We start from the raw sequence: 16636 nt of genomic DNA, 5'->3' as shown, positions 1-16636 counted from the left end.
TCTGTTTGATAAAGTATACTTTTGTGAGCCAACCTCAGGCTGGAGTGTAGTCATGCTGCTGTAGGACAGGCAAGCTTCAAATTGGGACTTAGGCCATGAGGGTTTTTGGCTTTGGCCAGGAAATAATTCAGGGTAAGCTGATGATAGAAAAAAGAGGCTTTATCAAAGAAGCAGTGTTACAGCCCTGGTGGTGTTACAGCTTTGTGACTGCTCTTATGGGGAACCTCATAGGCAGTGTGTTGAGAGTAGCAGCTCAAGAGTAGCAGCTCAGGGCAGTTTTGCAGTCATATTTATACCTACTTTTAATTACATGTAGATTAAGGGTCAGTTTAATGCAGAAATTTCTAGGAAAAGGGTGGTAACTTTGGTCATCGGGTCGTTGCCATGGAAAGGGGTGGTAACTCCGGGTGTTGCCATGACAATGGTAAACTGACATGGCTCACTGGTGGGTGTTTCTTATGGAAAGCTGCTTCTGCCCCATCCCTGTTTTAGCTAGTCCTCAATTTTTTCCAGGTCTGATCCCCACCTCTGGAGTTAAATTCTGCCTCCTACCTCAGTGTGATCACTGCTCACTGCAGCTTCAGCCTGCTGGGCTCAGGCAATCCTCCTACCTCAGCCTCCTGAGCAGCTGGAACTACAGATGTGCGTCACTGTGCCTGGCTAATGTTTAATGCCTGCCCCAGCTGCCTGGCTTCTCCCTGCTGTCCACACCTCCTCCTATCTTGGAGCAAAGTCAGGCCAAGTCGGCTCGCCATGAACAGCAGGACAGACATGAGAGAGTCCCGGGGCAAAGGGGTAGGTCCCTGGTAAGGTTTCTCCTTCTGGCCAGGGAAGGCCTGAAGGCTGGTTGCCGGGCCACCAGTTTCACGAACTGGAGTGGTAACTGGTGCCTTTTCCAGGCCTGCCCATGGCCACCCATGGGCAAATTGGCATGTACTTCCTGCCCTCTGAGGCTCACAAAGTCTCCCTGGTTCAGCTAGAGCTGAGCAGACAGTGCCACTAGCAGAAGAGAGGAGGCTAGTGTCTCTGCTGAGACCCTCAGAGACCCGCAGAGACCACCGAAAAACTTGCCTGAGGAGAAGAGCTACCCTCTCCAGCGCCTCCTCTCTGCTGAGAACTGAACACTCGACGGACTACCTGCCTGCCCACAGAGGGGAGCTACTCACTATGGGTCTCCTCTGAGCTGTTCTTCTTTTTTTTCTTGAGACAGAGTTTCGCTCTTGTTGCCCATCCTGGAGTGCAATGACACAATCTCAGCTCACTACAACCTCCGCCTCCTGGGTTCAAGTGATTCTCCTGCCTCAGCCTCCCAAATAGCTGGTCTGAGGATCTGAGGATCCGAGGTTGTAGGTGGAGCTCCTCACCGAGTGAGGGTGAGGACAGGGGGCCGGTCTCCTGAGGGAGTCTCCCGTCCTGGGTTTTGGAACCAAATGTTACACGCATCGTGTGTAGAGATCGCCACAGGCTTTGTGTGAGCAACAAGGCTGTTTATTCACTTGGGTGTAAGTGGGCTGAGTCTGAGAAAGGAGTCAGCAAAGGGAGATAGGGGTGGGGCAGTTTTACAGGATTTAGGTAGGTAAGGGAAAGTTACAGTCAAAGGTGGTTATTTTTTGCAGGCAGGGGCGGGGGTCACAAGGGGCTGGGTGGGGAACTCCTGAGACTCATTGCCCAGGAGAAGAATGTCACAAGGTCAAGAGATCAGTTGGGGTGGGGAAGGAACAAATCACAATGGTGGAACATCATCAGTTAAGGCAGGAACTGACTGTTTCACTTCTTTTAGGGTTCTTCAGTTGCTCCTGGCCATCTGGATGTATACGTGCAGGTCACAGGGGTTATGATGGCTTAGCTTGTGCCCAGAAGCCTGACAAGGAGCTCAAGACCAACCTGGCCAGCATGGCAAAACCCTGTCTCTACTAAAAATACAAAAATTAGCAGGGTGTGGTGGTGAGACGTGCCTGTAATCCCAGCTACTTGGGAGGCTGAGGCAGGAGAATCGCTTGAACCTGAGAGGCAGAGGTTGCAGTGAGCTGAAATGGCACCACTGAACTCCAGCCTTGGTGACAAAGTGAGACTTTGTCTCAAAAAAAAAAAAAAAAAAAAAAAAAAAGAAGGAAAGCAAAGACGTTTTAAAGCAAGGCAAAAAACCCAGAAATTATTTTTAAAATCAATTCTTTTGGCTGCATAGAAAATGTGTTTTACAGGCCGGGCGCGGTGGCTCAAGCCTGTAATCCGAGCACTTTGGGAGGCCGAGATGGGCGGATCACGAGGTCAGGAGATCGAGACCATCCTGGCTAACACAGTGAAACCCCGTCTCTACTAAAAATACAAAAACTTAGCCCGGCGAGGTGGCGGGCGCCTGTAGTCCCAGCTACTCGGGAGGCTGAGGCAGGAGAATGGCGTGAACCCGGGAGGCGGAGCTTGCAGTGAGCTGAGATCCGGCCACTGCACTCCAGCCTGGGTGACAGAGCGAGACTCCGTCTCAAAAAAAAAAAAAAAGAAAAAAAAAAAAAGAAAATGTGTTTTACATCAAATGTTGAAATAGTAACACAGCAAAATACGTACTTATGTATTTTCTAGATGCATAACACATCGGCTCCTTCCCCTACGGCCCGCCCCGCTGTGGCCTCGCCGGCAGGCCTGGCTGTAACTTCAACCTTTTCCTCTGGGCCTGGCCCCACCTTCCTCGCCGCCCCCGAGAGTGGGCCCCGCCGCTTGCCCGTAGCCCGGCCCACAGGCCTGGCTCTAACCTCGACCTTGTCCTCTGGGCCCACTTCTGCCTGCAGCCCCCGCGCTGAGCCCACCCTAACGTCCTCCGCAGCCAAGCAGGAGAAAACTAGAATTTTTCTGCCTCGAGGAGGTCTTACGTGGCAGAAACTCTAGTACCAAAACCCCGCCCTGCCCGTGGCGGAGAGCTGAAATGACGTCAGCGGGGCGCCCTTCTTTCTGTGACGTCAGCTGTGAGCGCCTGAGAGTCTTTTTGCCTTTCAGAGTTAGGGCCTCTCTGTCGTTGGTGAGTTCCGCGGAGATGAAGTGGTTTAGGGGTAAAGGACCGGTTTGGCCCGGACCTTAGAGAGGCCTGGCCCACTCCTCTCGCGTCCGTAGGGGCCGCTGGCGTCCGCTCGGACCGTCGCTCCCCGGGAGGAGTCGGGCGTCTAGTTGCGGTGTCCGCAGGGTGTTTTCATCTGTGCTCCCCTCTCCAAAGGCCTCCAAAGCAGCGTTTGTGAATTTTTTTTCCAGCGGGAAAATAATTTCCGCGTTTTGCATCCACGTTGGCTCCGTCCCCAGGGTCCTTCCGGTTCAGGGACCTGGCGATTTCTGAGTTCGGTAAGCACTGGGTGAAAGTTGGTTCTAGGGGGCCTTTTCTGTCTTTTCTTATGCAAACGAATATTTCATCTGTAAGTTTGGTTTCGTCTCTGTGCGTTGTATTTTATTTTTGACTATTACTTTCATGGCGAAAGATAAAGATACTAGGTTTATAGGGTGTGCATATTTGTGTCTGTGAATACTAACGTTTGTAGACCGCCAAGTCTTTGTGCTAAAGAATACTAAAAATAATAACTTATTCTCTTCGAATGGAGTTCCTAGGCCCGTGCATCCCAAGAGAGCTTCACAATGAGACCTCCAGAAGGAAAGGATGAAGGCTTTATTATTTTAGTGTCACAATCATCAAATTTACAGTTAACTGGGTGGTTGGATTAAGGAGTTCAAAACCAGGCTGGCCAAGATGGTGAAATCCCGTCTCTACTAAAAATCCAAAAAAAAAAAAAAAAAATTAGCTGGGTGTGGTGGTGGGGTCTTGTAATCCCAGCTACTTGGGAGGCTTAAGGCAGGAGAATCACTTGAACCCAGGAGGCGGAGGTTGCAGTGAGCCGAGATCATGCCACTGCACTCCAGCCTGGGTGACAGAGTGAGACTCTGTTTCAAAAAAACACAAAAAAACAAAGGATGTGTGTATTTTAAGCTACATTGATTATATATCAATGAAAAAAAAAAAGTTGGCTGGGCACAGTGGCTCACACCTGTGATCCCAGCACTTTGAGAGGCTGAGGCAGGAAGATCTCTTGAGCCCAGGAGTTTAAGATCAGCCTGGGCAACACAGCAAGACTCCATCTCTCCAAAAAAAAAAAAAAAAAAAGGAAAGAAAGTAAAATATTCTATACAGATGCCACCAAACTGAATATTTGTGGGCTTAGTCAGCCCTAGGACCCCCAGTTTGAGACCCCTGGGAGTAGGTGTGATCTATACCGGGAGTCCAGAACTGTGGTTTTTGTGACTTTAGGGTTTTAGTCTTATTGTAGAATGAGGCCTGTAGAGTTTTTGTGAATTTGGTTCATGGATAATTAACTGTGGAACGTTCACTGTTTATCATTATTTGACTCTCATTCTGTAGGTCATTGTTTGAGCCACTGTTTCATGTTTAATGATTGTCATTAATTTTTTTTTTTTTTTTTTTTTGAGATGGAGTCTTGCTCTGTCACCCACCTAGGCTGGAGTGCAGTGGCGCGATCTCGGCTTACTGCAACTTCCACTTCCCAGGTTTGAGCGATTCTCCTGCCTCAGCCTCCTAAGTAGCTGGGATTACAGGTGCACGCCACCATGCCTGGCTAATTTTTGTATTTTTAGTAGAGACGGGGTTTCTACTGTGTTGGTCAGGCTGGTCTTGAACTCCTGACCTCATGATCCGCTGGCCTCGGCCTCCCAAAGTGCTGGGGTTACAGGTGTGAGCCACCCTGCCTGGCCACGTAAAACCAAACTTCGGTGGAAAAAAATTAACCAGATAAATACTGTGAAAAGGTCTTCTCTTTGAAGACCCATATAACAGACCAGTGTTAGGCACAGAGCGGTTTGGCGTTGCCTCTCTGACAGTATGACCTGGGAGTGCAGGTTTGTTTGATTTGAGTGTTTCCAATCAAGGCCCTATTGAGGCTACCCAATACTTAAAAGTGTATTGTGAGGTTTTTTTTGTTTTTTTTTTTTGAGACGGAGTCTCGCTCTGTCGCCCAGGCTGGAGTGCAGTGGCCGGATCTCAGCTCACTGCAAGCTCCGCCTCCCGGGTTCACGCCATTCTCCTGCCTCAGCCTCCTGAGTAGCTGGGACTACAGGCGCCCGCCACCTCGCCCGGCTAGTTTTTTGGATTTTTTTTTTAGTAGAGACTGGGTTTCACCGTGTTAACCAGGATGGTCTCGATCTCCTGACCTCGTGATCCGCCCATCTCGGCCTCCCAAAGTGCTGGGATTACAGGCTTGAGCCACCTCGCCCGGCCTTTTTTTTTTTAATGTGTGTGTGCAAAACTTGTACTTGCATTCAGGTTCTGGTTTACCGCTTCAATGTTTTTTTTTTTACTTATTTTTATTTTTATTTCTTTAGAGATAGGGTCTTGCTATGTTGTCGAGGCTGGTCTCAAACTTCTGGGCTGAAGCAATCCTCCCACCCTAGCCTCCCAAAATGCTGGGATTACAGGCATGAGCTACTGCCCCAGCCAATGTATATGTTTTGATGACTGATGATGAAGTATTGCTTGTTGATTATTGATTAATACCAACAGGAATCCCAGTAACCCTGTTTAAAGAGGAATGGAGATTGCCACTGTCCATTTAGATTAATGAGGTGTCCTGAAGTGATGTTGGCATCAATGAAAGGAGGGTTCTGGCACATTCTCATCTCACAGGATGGCAGCTGTTGATTTGTCCCATGGTAAGCCCTGTTGCTCTTTTTTGGATATCCTGCCCTAGGTTCTCTCTGCACAATATAGGGTCTAGTGGTTTGGGCTGCTGGTCATGTTGCTAATTCGTTTGGGAGGTGCTGAGCGGGGCCGGAACATGCTCTTTTGTGAGTTAGCCCTTGCCTGGCTATGAGTTTTGGAAAGAGTACTGCATAATCTCCTGCATGAATTTTAATCAGCATGCTAGAGTCACATGCTCTGGGTGTATGTTTTCTTATGGGTGAAATGACACCGTTGTACTTTTCCTGACGGGCAGCACGGCTCATCGTCACCTTTAGGACTGCTCCGGCATTGTATGGCAGTAGGTTGTATGTTTGTGTTTTCTTTCTTTCTTTCTTTTTTCTGATACAAAGTCTCACTCTTTTGCCCAGGCTGGAGTGCAGTGGTATGTTCATAGTTCACCACAGCCTCAAACTCCTGGGCTCGAGCAATCCTTCCACCTCCGCCTCCCAAGTATCTGGGACTACAGGCACATGCCACCGTGCCTGACTGATTAAAAAATTATTTTTGTAGAGATGAGGGGGTCTATGTTCACTATGTTGCCCAGGGTGGTCTTGAACTCCTAGGCTTAGCAATCTTCCTGCCTCAGCCTCCCCAGGGAGGTGAGACTGCAGGTGTGCATTACCACGCCGGGCTCGTTGTAAAATGTTTTTGTAGATACAGAGTCTCACTGTGTTGCCCAGGCTGATTTCAAACTCCTCGCCTCAAGCAGTCCTCCCACCTCAACCTCCCAGAGCACTAGGATTACAGATGTGAGCCACTGCAACTGGCCTCATGTGTGTTTTCCTGATTTTGCAGGAATATATGGGAATTTCATACTAGGAGGTAATGACCTCTAGGTAGGTGGATGTGGGGATTATGGTCAGCTCGGGGTTCTCATGCCTTTCGTTTTCTTACAGGACATTATCTTTCTGGGGACCCAGTTTGCCTTCATGAAGAAAAGACACCAGCAGGAAGGATAGCGTCTGACTGCCTAACAGGTTGTTATCAGGTAAAAAGCAGCTGTGTCCTTATACGCAGTGACATACTTGCATCCACCAGGTAGACACATTTCCCTCTAGACAGACTTGTCTCCGGGCTTCTTTGTTTTTTTTTTTTTTTTGAGACGGAGTCTTGCTCTTTTGCCCAGGCTGGAGTGCAGTGGCGCGATCTCGGCTCACTGCAAGCTCCGCCTCCCGGGTTCATGCCATTCTCTGGCCTCAGCCTCCCAAGTAGCTGGGACTACAGGCGCCCACCATGGCACCCGGCTAATTTTTTGTATTTTTAGTAGAGACGGGGTTTCACCATGGTCTCGATCTCTTGACCTCGTGATCCGCCTGCCTCAGCCTCCCAAAGTGCTGGGATTACAGGAGTGAGCCACCATGCCCGGCGTCTCCACGCTTCTTAAAGCAAATAAAGAGTCATTCAAGGACTGAATCCCCATTTGGATTTACCCAAAGAATGGGGCCTCCCATATAGGAAGGTGTTAACTTGGAAATCATCCCAGGCCGGGCATGGTGGCTTACACCCATAATCCCAGTACTTTAGGAGTCTGAGGCGGGCAGATTGCTTGAGTACAGGAGTTCAAGACCAGCCTGAGCAACATAGTGAGACCCTGTCTCTACAAAAAATTTAAAAATTAGCTGGGCAAAGTGGTGCATGACTGGACTCCCAGCTACTTGGGTGGCTGAAGTGGGAGGATCACTTGAGCCCTGGAAGTTGAGGCTGCAGTGAGCTGTGATTGCAGCACTGCACTCTAGCCTGGACAACAGAGCGAGACTCTGTCTCAAAAAAATAAAAAAAAATAAAGTGTCCTTTCCTCAAGTTGTTTATCAGCATTGATCAGATGTCTGGAATATGCTGAGCAATGTGCTCAAATAGATGGAAATAAGATGAGATCTCGGCCAGGCACGGTGGCTCATGCCTGTAATCCCAGCACTTTGGGAGGCCAAAGGGGGCAGATCATGAGGTCAGGAGTTCGAGACCAGCCTAGCCAGTATGGTGGAACCCCATGTCTACTAAAAATACAAAAAATTAGCCGGAAATGGTGGCATGTGCCTGTAATTTCGGCTACTTGGGAGGCTGAGGCAGGAGAATTACTTGAACCCAGGAGGCGGAGGTTGCAGTGAGCTGAGATCGCACCACTGTACTCCAGCCTGGGTGACAGAGTGAGACTCCATTTCAGGAAAAAAAAAAAAAAAAAAAGAGAGATCTTCCTAGTCTGGCTGTGCTGAGATAAATTCATATTCAAGGCGTGCCATTAATGAGCTATGAGTGGAGGAGATGACAGTGAGTATGTTTAGGGAGTGAGGAGTTTCTAGGACCCTAAACCCTGGGGCTGGTCATGGCAGCCCTTGGAATCCTGCGTAGGCATTGGGTCCCCCTTCCTCATTCTCCAATTAAATGCTGATGGACTTGTTACTTGGCTCCAACCAGCGTTGTGTGTGATGCTTTAGGATTCAGTGACCTTCGACGATGTGGCTGTGGACTTTACCCAGGAGGAGTGGACTTTACTGGACCCAACTCAGAGAAGCCTCTACAGTGACGTGATGCTGGAGAACTACAAGAACCTGGCCACAGTGGGTAAGACTGGCCTCATCCCTTGCAGCCTCCTATGGAACTGATATGTACTTACTGTTTTGCAGCATTGGCAATGTCAACTCCGAATACAAAGAGAAATAATAGAGACATAGTCCCTGTCCTAAATAGATTTTAATCTACTGTGACCATTCTCAAAATGTGGTCCAAGATTAATAGCAACACCATCTGCCTGTTAGAAATGTACATTTTCCTTCTGCACCCAGAAACCTGAAGTTGGAGTCCAATCATCTGTATTTGAAAAGTTCTCTTAATCCCAGGACTTTGGGAGGCCGAGATGGGCGGATCACGAGGTCAGGAGATCGAGACCATCCTGGCTAACACGGTGAAACCCCGTCTCTACTAAAAAATACAAAAAAACTAGCCAGGCGAGGTGGCGGGCGCCTGTAGTCCCAGCTACTCAGGAGGCTGAGGCAGGAGAATGGCGTAAACCCGGGAGGCGGAGCTTGCAGTGAGCCGAGATCCAGCCACTGCACTCCAGCCTGGGCAACAGAGCGAGACTCCATCTCAAAAAAAAAAAAAAAGAAAAGTTCTCTGGATGACTCTGATGCATAATAATGTTTTCGAAAACGCTGGGGTAGTTGTTTCCCCAGAAGAACGAAGATCTCTGTTATACTTCCTTATTTCGTATTTGTTGTTGTTGTCGTTCTTGTTGTTTTGAGACAGTTACTCTGTCATGCAGGCTGGAGTGCATTGACATGATCTCGGCTCACTGCAACCTCTGCCTCCTGGGTTTAAGCAATTTTTGTGCCTCAGCCTCCCGAACAGCTGGGAATAGCTGGGATTACCGGCATGCGCCACCACACCTGGCTAATTTTTTTTTTATTTTTGTATTTTTAGAAGAGATGGGGTTTCATCATGTTGGCCAGGCTGGTCTCGAACTCCTGACCTCAAGTGATCCTCCTGCCTCAGTCTCCCAAAGTGCTGGAATTACAGGCATGAGCCACCTCACCTGGCCATTATTTTGTGTTTGATCAAAAGTCTTAGTGCTTTTTAAATGTGTACATAAGCCTGGATTTCGGTTTTAGGGGACAGAAGTAACCAGACTGTTTGGGGCACAGTCAGAGTTGTTATTTGCATTTTTAGCCCTTTTGAAATAGCTTCACCACTGTCATTAGGTCTGTAGTTCCTGAATCATAGAAAGGTTTGTAATCTCTTGTATGAGCCTCTTCCATTAATGTATTTCTCTGTGCTCAGGAGGTCAGATCATCAAACCCAGTCTGATCTCTTGGTTGGAACAAGAAGAGTCAAGGACAGTTCGGGGAGGAGTTCTCCAAGGTGAGTGTTCATGAAGAACAACTCTGGTTGATGAGAAGTTCAGTCCGTTTGGAAGCATAATTAGGAAACTTTTTAACATGTACTTTCTCCATGCAGGTTTAGATAAAGTTAGGAAATATTTAACTTCCCACACGCTTTTACTTACAGAACAGTCCCCCCTTGTCTGTGATTTCACTTTTCACAGTTTCAGTTATCTGCATTCAACCATGCTCCAAAAATATTAAATGGAAAACTTGGCTAGGCATGGTGCCCCACACCTATAATCCCCACACATTGGGAGGCCTAGGTGGGTGAAATCATTGAGCACAGGAGTTCAAGACCAGCCTGGGCAACATACCGAGACCCTTGTTTCCACAAAAAATACAAAAATTAGCCAGAGGTGGTGGGATGCACCTGCTGTCCCAGCAACTCAGGAGACTGAGCTGTGAGGATTGATTGAGACTGGGAGGTCATGGCTGTGGTGAGATGTGATTGCACCACTGTACTCCAGCCTGGGTGACAGAGTGAGACCCCCGCCACTGACCCCCACTCTGCAAAAAAAAAAAAAAAAAAAAATTCTAGAAATAAAACAATTCGGCCGGGCGCAGTGGCTCAAGCCTGTAATCCCAGCACTTTGGGAGGCCGAGACGGGCGGATCACTAGGTCAGGAGATCGAGACCATCCTGGCAAACACGGTGAAACCCCGTCTCTACTAAAAAATACAAAAAACTAGCCGGGCGAGGCGGCGGGCGCCTGTAGTCCCAGCTACTCGGGAGGCTGAGGCAGGAGAATGGCGTAAACCCGGGGGGCGGAGCTTGCAGTGAGCTGAGATCCGGCCACTGCACTCCAGCCCGGGCGACAGAGCCAGACTCCGTCTCAAAAAAAAAAAAAAAAAAAAAGAAATAAAACAATTCATAAGTTTTAAATTTCTCATCGTTCTCAGTAGCATGATGAAATCTTATGTCATCCTGCCTGGGATGTGAATCATCCATTTGTCCAATATATCTGTGCTGTGTACACCACCTGTCAGTCACGTAGTGGTCATCTCAGTTACCAGATCGAAGAATCACAGTATGTACAGGGTTCAGAACTAGCCATGATTCAGGCATCCACCTGGAGTCTTAGAACATTTCTTTGTTTAGATATACGCTCTTTTTTCAGAAATTTCCTACTTTTATTTCCTGACACTCTCTATTCACTATCAGTTTTAATTTTCATAGCATCAATTTGAAATAAACGATTGAAAAGTTTTACCACATGTCCTTGTCTTGGCCAGTTTTACCCCCTTTGGATCGTTTACATCAAAACCAAATTTTTAATGTAGCCCAGATCCCCAAATGTCTTTCTGCTTTTTCTTGCCATGTTTAATTTGAAACAAATAGAAACAAGTCATATTGTTTTCAACTCTTTCCATTTCATTCTGCAAATCCTTTCATTTGTTCTTTTTGTGGTTCACTCGTTGCCAAGGCTGGAATGCAGTGGTGTGATCTCAGCTCCTTGCAACCTCTGCCTCCCAGATTCAAGAGATTCTTCAGCCTCAGCCCCGTGAGTAGCTGGGATTACAGGTGCTCACCACCACGCCCAGCTAACTTCTGTATTTTTAGTAGAGATAGGGTTTCGCCATGTTGGCCAGGCTGGTCTCAAACTCCTGACCTCAAGTGATCCACCTGCGTTAGCCTCCCAAAGTGCTGGGATTACAGGCGTGAGCCACAGCGCCTAGCCTGAGTCCTTTTCTTTGTCTGTCTGTTTTATTTCAGGATGGGAAATGCAACTTGAAACCCAATGGTCTACACTTCAGCAGGACTCTTTGACGGGTCAGACATCCATTGGGATGCAATTGGTAAGATTTGCAAGGGATATTTTTTATCTTCCACCCTCAGAGAAAATCAGGAATTCTATTATGGGAAGTCAGCAAAAATAAGAGATATTTGAGAGAAGTTGCATACACACAAGAGGAAGCAAAGAATCTGGGGATGCTCCAAATGTATTGTGAAACTTGTTTCTTCAGAGCTTTTACACATTCCCACATATGTAACTAGGCATTGAGTTTTGTTTTGGTGTTTTTTTGAAACGAAGTATTGCTCTGTCACCCAGCCTGGAGTGCAGTGGTGCAATCATGTCTTGACCTCCTGGGCTCAAGCGATCCTCCTACCTCAGCCTCCCTTAGTAGCTGGGACTACAGGCATGTACCACCACACCCAGCTAATTCTTTAAAATTTTTGTGGAGACAGGGTCTCGCTGTGTTGCCCAGGCTAGTCTCGAACTCCTGTGCTCAAGTGATCCTCCGCCTCAGTTTACAGAAGCGCTGGAATTACAGGCATGAGCCACCACATCTGGCTTAGGCTATGAATTGTTTTTGTTTTTTTTTGTCGAGACGAGGTCTTGCTGTGTCACCCAAGCTGGAGTGCAGTGGCACAAACATGGCTCACTGAAGCCTTGACCTCTTGGCTCAAGTGATCCTCCCACCTCAGCCTCCTACGTGGTTGGGACTACAGGAATGCACTACCATGCCCAGCTAATTTTTTTTTTTTTTTTTTGAGATGGAGTCTTGCTCTGTCACCCAGGCTGGAGTGCAGTGGCACGATCTCGGCTCACTGCAAACTCGCTTCCTGAGTTCATGCCATTCTCCTGCCTCAGCCTCCCGAGTAGCTGGGACTACAGGCGCCCACCACCACGCCTGGCTAATTTTTTTGTATTTTTAGTGGAGATGGGGTTTTGCCATGTTAGCCAGGATGGTCTCGATCTCCTGACCTTGTGATCCACCCGCCTTGGCCTCCCAAAGTGCTAGGATTACAGGTGTGAGCCACCGCGCCCAACCCAGCTAATTTTTTGATATTTTTTGTAGAGATGGAGTTTCGCCATGTTGCCCAGGCTGATCTCTAACTCCTGGATTCAAATGATCCACCCACCTTTGCCTCCCAAAATGCTGAGATTACAAATGTGAGCTACTGCACCCATCTAGACACTGAATTTCAAAAACAATTTCTTGGAATTCTACAGAAATATGTTTTCATTATTATTATTATTATCTTGAGATGGCGTCTCACTTTGTTGCCCAGGCTGGAGTGCAGTGGCACGATCTCGGCTCACTGCAACCTCTGCCTCCCAGGTTCAAGCGATTCTTGTGCTCAGCCTCCCAAGTAGCTGGGATTACAGGCATGTGCCACCAAGCCCGAAAATAAATTTTTGTATTTTTAGTAGAGACAGGGTTTCACCATGTTGGCCAAACTGGTCTTGAACTCCTGACCTCAGGTGATCTGCCCCGACTTGGGCTCCCAGCGTGCTGGGATTTACAGGCGTGAGCCACCACACCTAGCCAAGATTAAAGTAGATGGCACAACATTCTAGAATAAGAGTTAAGTTGTACCACTTAAAATAAATCTACAGGGCAGGACCTGAATGAGAGTAATAAAAATGGCATCAATTATAATCAACATTATAATGTTTGTAGGTTCAGATGGGTACGTCTGTTAATATGTTTGAGAAAAATCCTTAAATCATCATCATCCCTTCAACAGGAAGGAAAACACAATGGAGGGGAACTCTGTGACTGTGAGCAATGTGGAGAAGTCTTCAGTGAACACTCTTGCCTTAAGATGCACATGAGAACTCAAAGTACAGGGAGCACTCGTGACTGTAATCAGTATGGAAAAGATTTCCTTACTCTGCATGAGAAAACCTCTACTGGTGAGAAGTTTAATCAGAGTGAAAAAATCTTCAGCCTGACACCAAATATTGTATACCAGAGAACTAGCACACAAGAAAAGTCATTTGGATGTAGTCACTGTGGAAAATCCTTCATTAACGATTCATACCTTCAGGCACATATGAGAACTCACAATGGAGAAAAACTCTATGAATGGAGGGATTATGGGCCAGGTTTTATTGACTCCACAAGCCTTTCTGTGCTTATAGAAACCCTCAATGCAAAAAAGCCCTACAAATGTAAGGAATGTGGAAAAGGCTATAGATACCCAGCCTACCTCAGTATTCACATGCGAACCCACACTGGGGAGAAACCATATGAATGTAAGGAATGTGGGAAAGCCTTCAATTATTCCAATTCATTTCAGATACATGGAAGAACTCACACTGGAGAGAAACCCTATGTATGTAAGGAATGTGGGAAAGCCTTCACTCAGTACTCGGGCCTTAGTATGCATGTACGATCTCACAGTGGAGACAAGCCCTACGAATGTAAGGAATGTGGGAAATCCTTCCTTACATCCTCACGCCTTATTCAACATATAAGAACTCACACTGGAGAGAAACCTTTTGTATGTGTTGAATGTGGGAAAGCCTTTGCAGTTTCCTCAAATCTTAGTGGACATTTGAGAACTCACACTGAAGAGAAGGCCTGTGAGTGTAAGATATGCGGGAAGGTATTTGGATATCCCTCATGTCTTAATAATCACATGCGAACGCACAGTGCCCAGAAACCATACACCTGTAAGGAATGTGGGAAGGCTTTTAACTATTCCACCCACCTTAAAATTCACATGAGAATCCACACTGGAGAAAAACCCTACGAGTGTAAACAGTGTGGAAAGGCCTTCAGCCATTCCAGTTCATTTCAAATACATGGAAGGACTCACACTGGAGAGAAGCCCTATGAATGTAAGGAGTGTGGGAAAGCCTTCACGTGTTCCAGTTCTTTTAGAATTCATGAAAAAACTCACACAGAAGAGAAACCCTATAAATGTCAGCAGTGCGGGAAAGCTTATAGTCATCCCCGTTCACTTCGAAGACATGAACAAATTCACTAGTGAGAAACTCTGTCCATGTAATACATGTGGGAAAGCTCTCATTTGTTTCAGTTCACTTCAAAGACATGAATGAACTCACTCTGGAGAGAAGAAAGTATACGAAAATTATTTAATTCCTGTAATGCCAGCACTTTGGGAGGCTGAGGTAGGCGGATCACTTGAGGTCAGGAGTTTGAGGCCAACCTGGCGAAACCCTGGCTCTACTAAAAATACAAAAAATTTAGCCAGGCATGGTGGTGGGTGCCTGTAATCCCAGCTACTTGGGAGGCTGAGGCAAGAGAATCGCTTGAACCCAGGAAGCAGAGGTTGCAGTGAGGAGAGATCGTGCCACTGCACTCCAGTCTGGGCGATGAGACTCCGTCTCAAAAAAAAAAAAAAAAAAATTATTTGATTAAATTGAGTCTGTTAGGGTACATCCCTAATCCAGTATGACTGGTGTCCCTATATGAAGAGAAAGACACAACTGGGATGACAAATAGAGAAGATGAAGTCATCAGATGATAGCCATCTGCAAGCCAGAGGGCCAGGACAGATCCTTCTATCAAGACCACCAACCCTGCTGGCACCTTCATCTTGGGCTTCCAGAACTTTGAGCAAATAAACTTCTCTTGTGCGAGCCACCCAGTCTGTGGTGGTTTGTTGTGGCGGCTCTAGCAAGTGAATACAGTAAGCAATAAGCAAAAACGTTTTATAGATTGTCCAAAAGCCTTAATATTCACATGCATAAGCCATGCTGGAGAGAAACTATATGAATGTAAGACATGGGAAAGCCTTCATTGAGTCTTCAGTCCTTTCTACATACCGGAGGAATTACGTAGGAGAGAAATTGTATGAATGTAAGGTGCATGAAAAGCCTGTGAATGTTCACTGTATTTGTATTTTAATATTCACATGCAAGTTGTCTGGATATAGACCTTATGAAAATAGAGGGGAAAAAAGGAAAGAAAGTTTCTTTTACTGTGAAAGTAAGGAATGTGACCCAATACACCATATTGGAACTTGGAGTGGACCGAAACCCCATTAGGATTGTGGAAAAGCTTACGTTAATGTTTTCTACCTTCTAGAAGGTGTAAGAAGTCAAACTGGAGAGAAGCCTTCTACCTGTAATGCATGTAGGAAGCCTTACATTAATTCCACAGAAATTTTTTTTTACACATCTAAAATTACCTCAAAACCCTGGGAAGGTAAGGAATGTGGTATATCCTTTAAATATTTCACATGCCATAATATTTACCTGAATTCTCATAATACTGTACTGTTTCTTGAGTAGTGTTAGTACCTTATACTATCAAAATAATCCTAAATCCTCCCTCAGACCTTCCTTCATTACTGTATTTCACTTATATGCATATACACACACACAAAATTAGCATATGTAATCTAATACATTGTAGCTGTTTTTCAGAAGTTACCTGTTAGATCAATTAAGAATTAGAAAAATAAACATTTTTATTTTACTTCACTTCTATGCTCAAAGTTGGATGTAATTCTTATACTTGATCCTCAAAACTTAAAGCATTTTCCCCCTCAGGCTTCTATGAACATTTTTGTTATCTTTGATATTCTGTTATTTTTAAATGATATGCCTAGGTATAGGTTTTTGGTGCTTGTCCTGCTTGGTGTTTGCTTAGCCTCCTGGATTTGTGTTTTGGCGTCAGTTAATTTTGAGAAATTCTGTCATTATTGTTTCCAATGTTTCTTTCCCTTTTTGTTGTTTCCATCTGATATTTCCTTTATATGTAGGATACAACTTTTCTAGGTATTCCACAGTTCTTATATCTTGTTTTTTTATTCTTCTCTTTGCTTTTCAGTTGTGGATGTTTCTACTGATATATTCTCAAGCTCTTTAGTTGTTTTCTGGCCAATAATAAGCCTACCAAAGACATTCTTCATTTCTGTTGCTGTCTTCAATCTCTTGCAATTCTTTGTGGTTCTTAGAATTTCCGTTCTTTGTATTTACACTGTCTGTCTGTTCTTGGATGCTGTCTGCTTTATCCAGTAGAACCCAGGGCATATCAATCATAATTGTTTTAAATTCCCAGTCTGATAATTTCAGCAATCCTGCTCTGTCTGGTTCTGGTTCTTACTCTTTCTCTTTAAACTAACTTTTGCCTTTTAGTATGCTTGTAATTTTTCCTTAGCTGGACATGGCATACTGGATAAGAGGAACTGCTGTAAGCAGGCCTCTAGTAATGGTGGTAAGCTGTGGGGAGAGGGGCAGTGTTCTATTGTCCAGGGATTAGATGTCACTCTTTTAGTGAGTCTGTGCCTCTGCACTGTGAACTTCATAATTTTTCCCACCCTTTAGTTGGGT

General features: G+C 46.0%; 1 protein-coding gene and 1 long non-coding RNA gene across 6 annotated transcripts; one reads left to right on the top strand and one right to left on the bottom strand.

Annotated features, from left to right (window-relative positions):
* The first annotated feature begins 2945 nt into the window (after nt 1-2945).
* Nucleotides 2946-15784, top strand: ZNF426 (zinc finger protein 426). Of its 5 annotated transcripts, none has more exons than XM_077977192.1 (8): nt 2946-3010; nt 3238-3324; nt 5546-5694; nt 6622-6713; nt 8158-8284; nt 9497-9577; nt 11314-11396; nt 13075-15784. In XM_077977192.1, the coding sequence occupies exons 3-8, from the start codon at nt 5670-5672 to the stop codon at nt 14320-14322; spliced, it is 1656 nt and encodes a 551-aa protein (XP_077833318.1). In that variant the 5' UTR covers nt 2946-3010; nt 3238-3324; nt 5546-5669; the 3' UTR covers nt 14323-15784. The 5 variants fall into 5 exon arrangements, with proteins under 5 accessions (XP_077833318.1, XP_014978279.2, XP_077833320.1 ...); XM_015122793.3 differs by having other exon boundaries at nt 8138-8284; XM_077977194.1 differs by adding an exon at nt 11024-11101 and having other exon boundaries at nt 2946-3324.
* On the bottom strand, nt 5474-10133 carry LOC144336646 (uncharacterized). The gene is made up of 3 exons (XR_013408866.1): nt 9234-10133; nt 7457-7600; nt 5474-6779 (listed from the first exon to the last, which is right to left on the bottom strand). It is a non-coding gene; the product is annotated as an uncharacterized LOC144336646 (long non-coding RNA).
* Nucleotides 15785-16636: the final 852 nt, after the last annotated feature.

The sequence above is a fragment of the Macaca mulatta genome, chromosome 19, assembly GCF_049350105.2.
Source record: "Macaca mulatta isolate MMU2019108-1 chromosome 19, T2T-MMU8v2.0, whole genome shotgun sequence".
Taxonomy (NCBI): domain Eukaryota; kingdom Metazoa; phylum Chordata; class Mammalia; order Primates; family Cercopithecidae; genus Macaca; species Macaca mulatta.
This window is presented reverse-complemented; position numbering and strand designations above follow the sequence as displayed.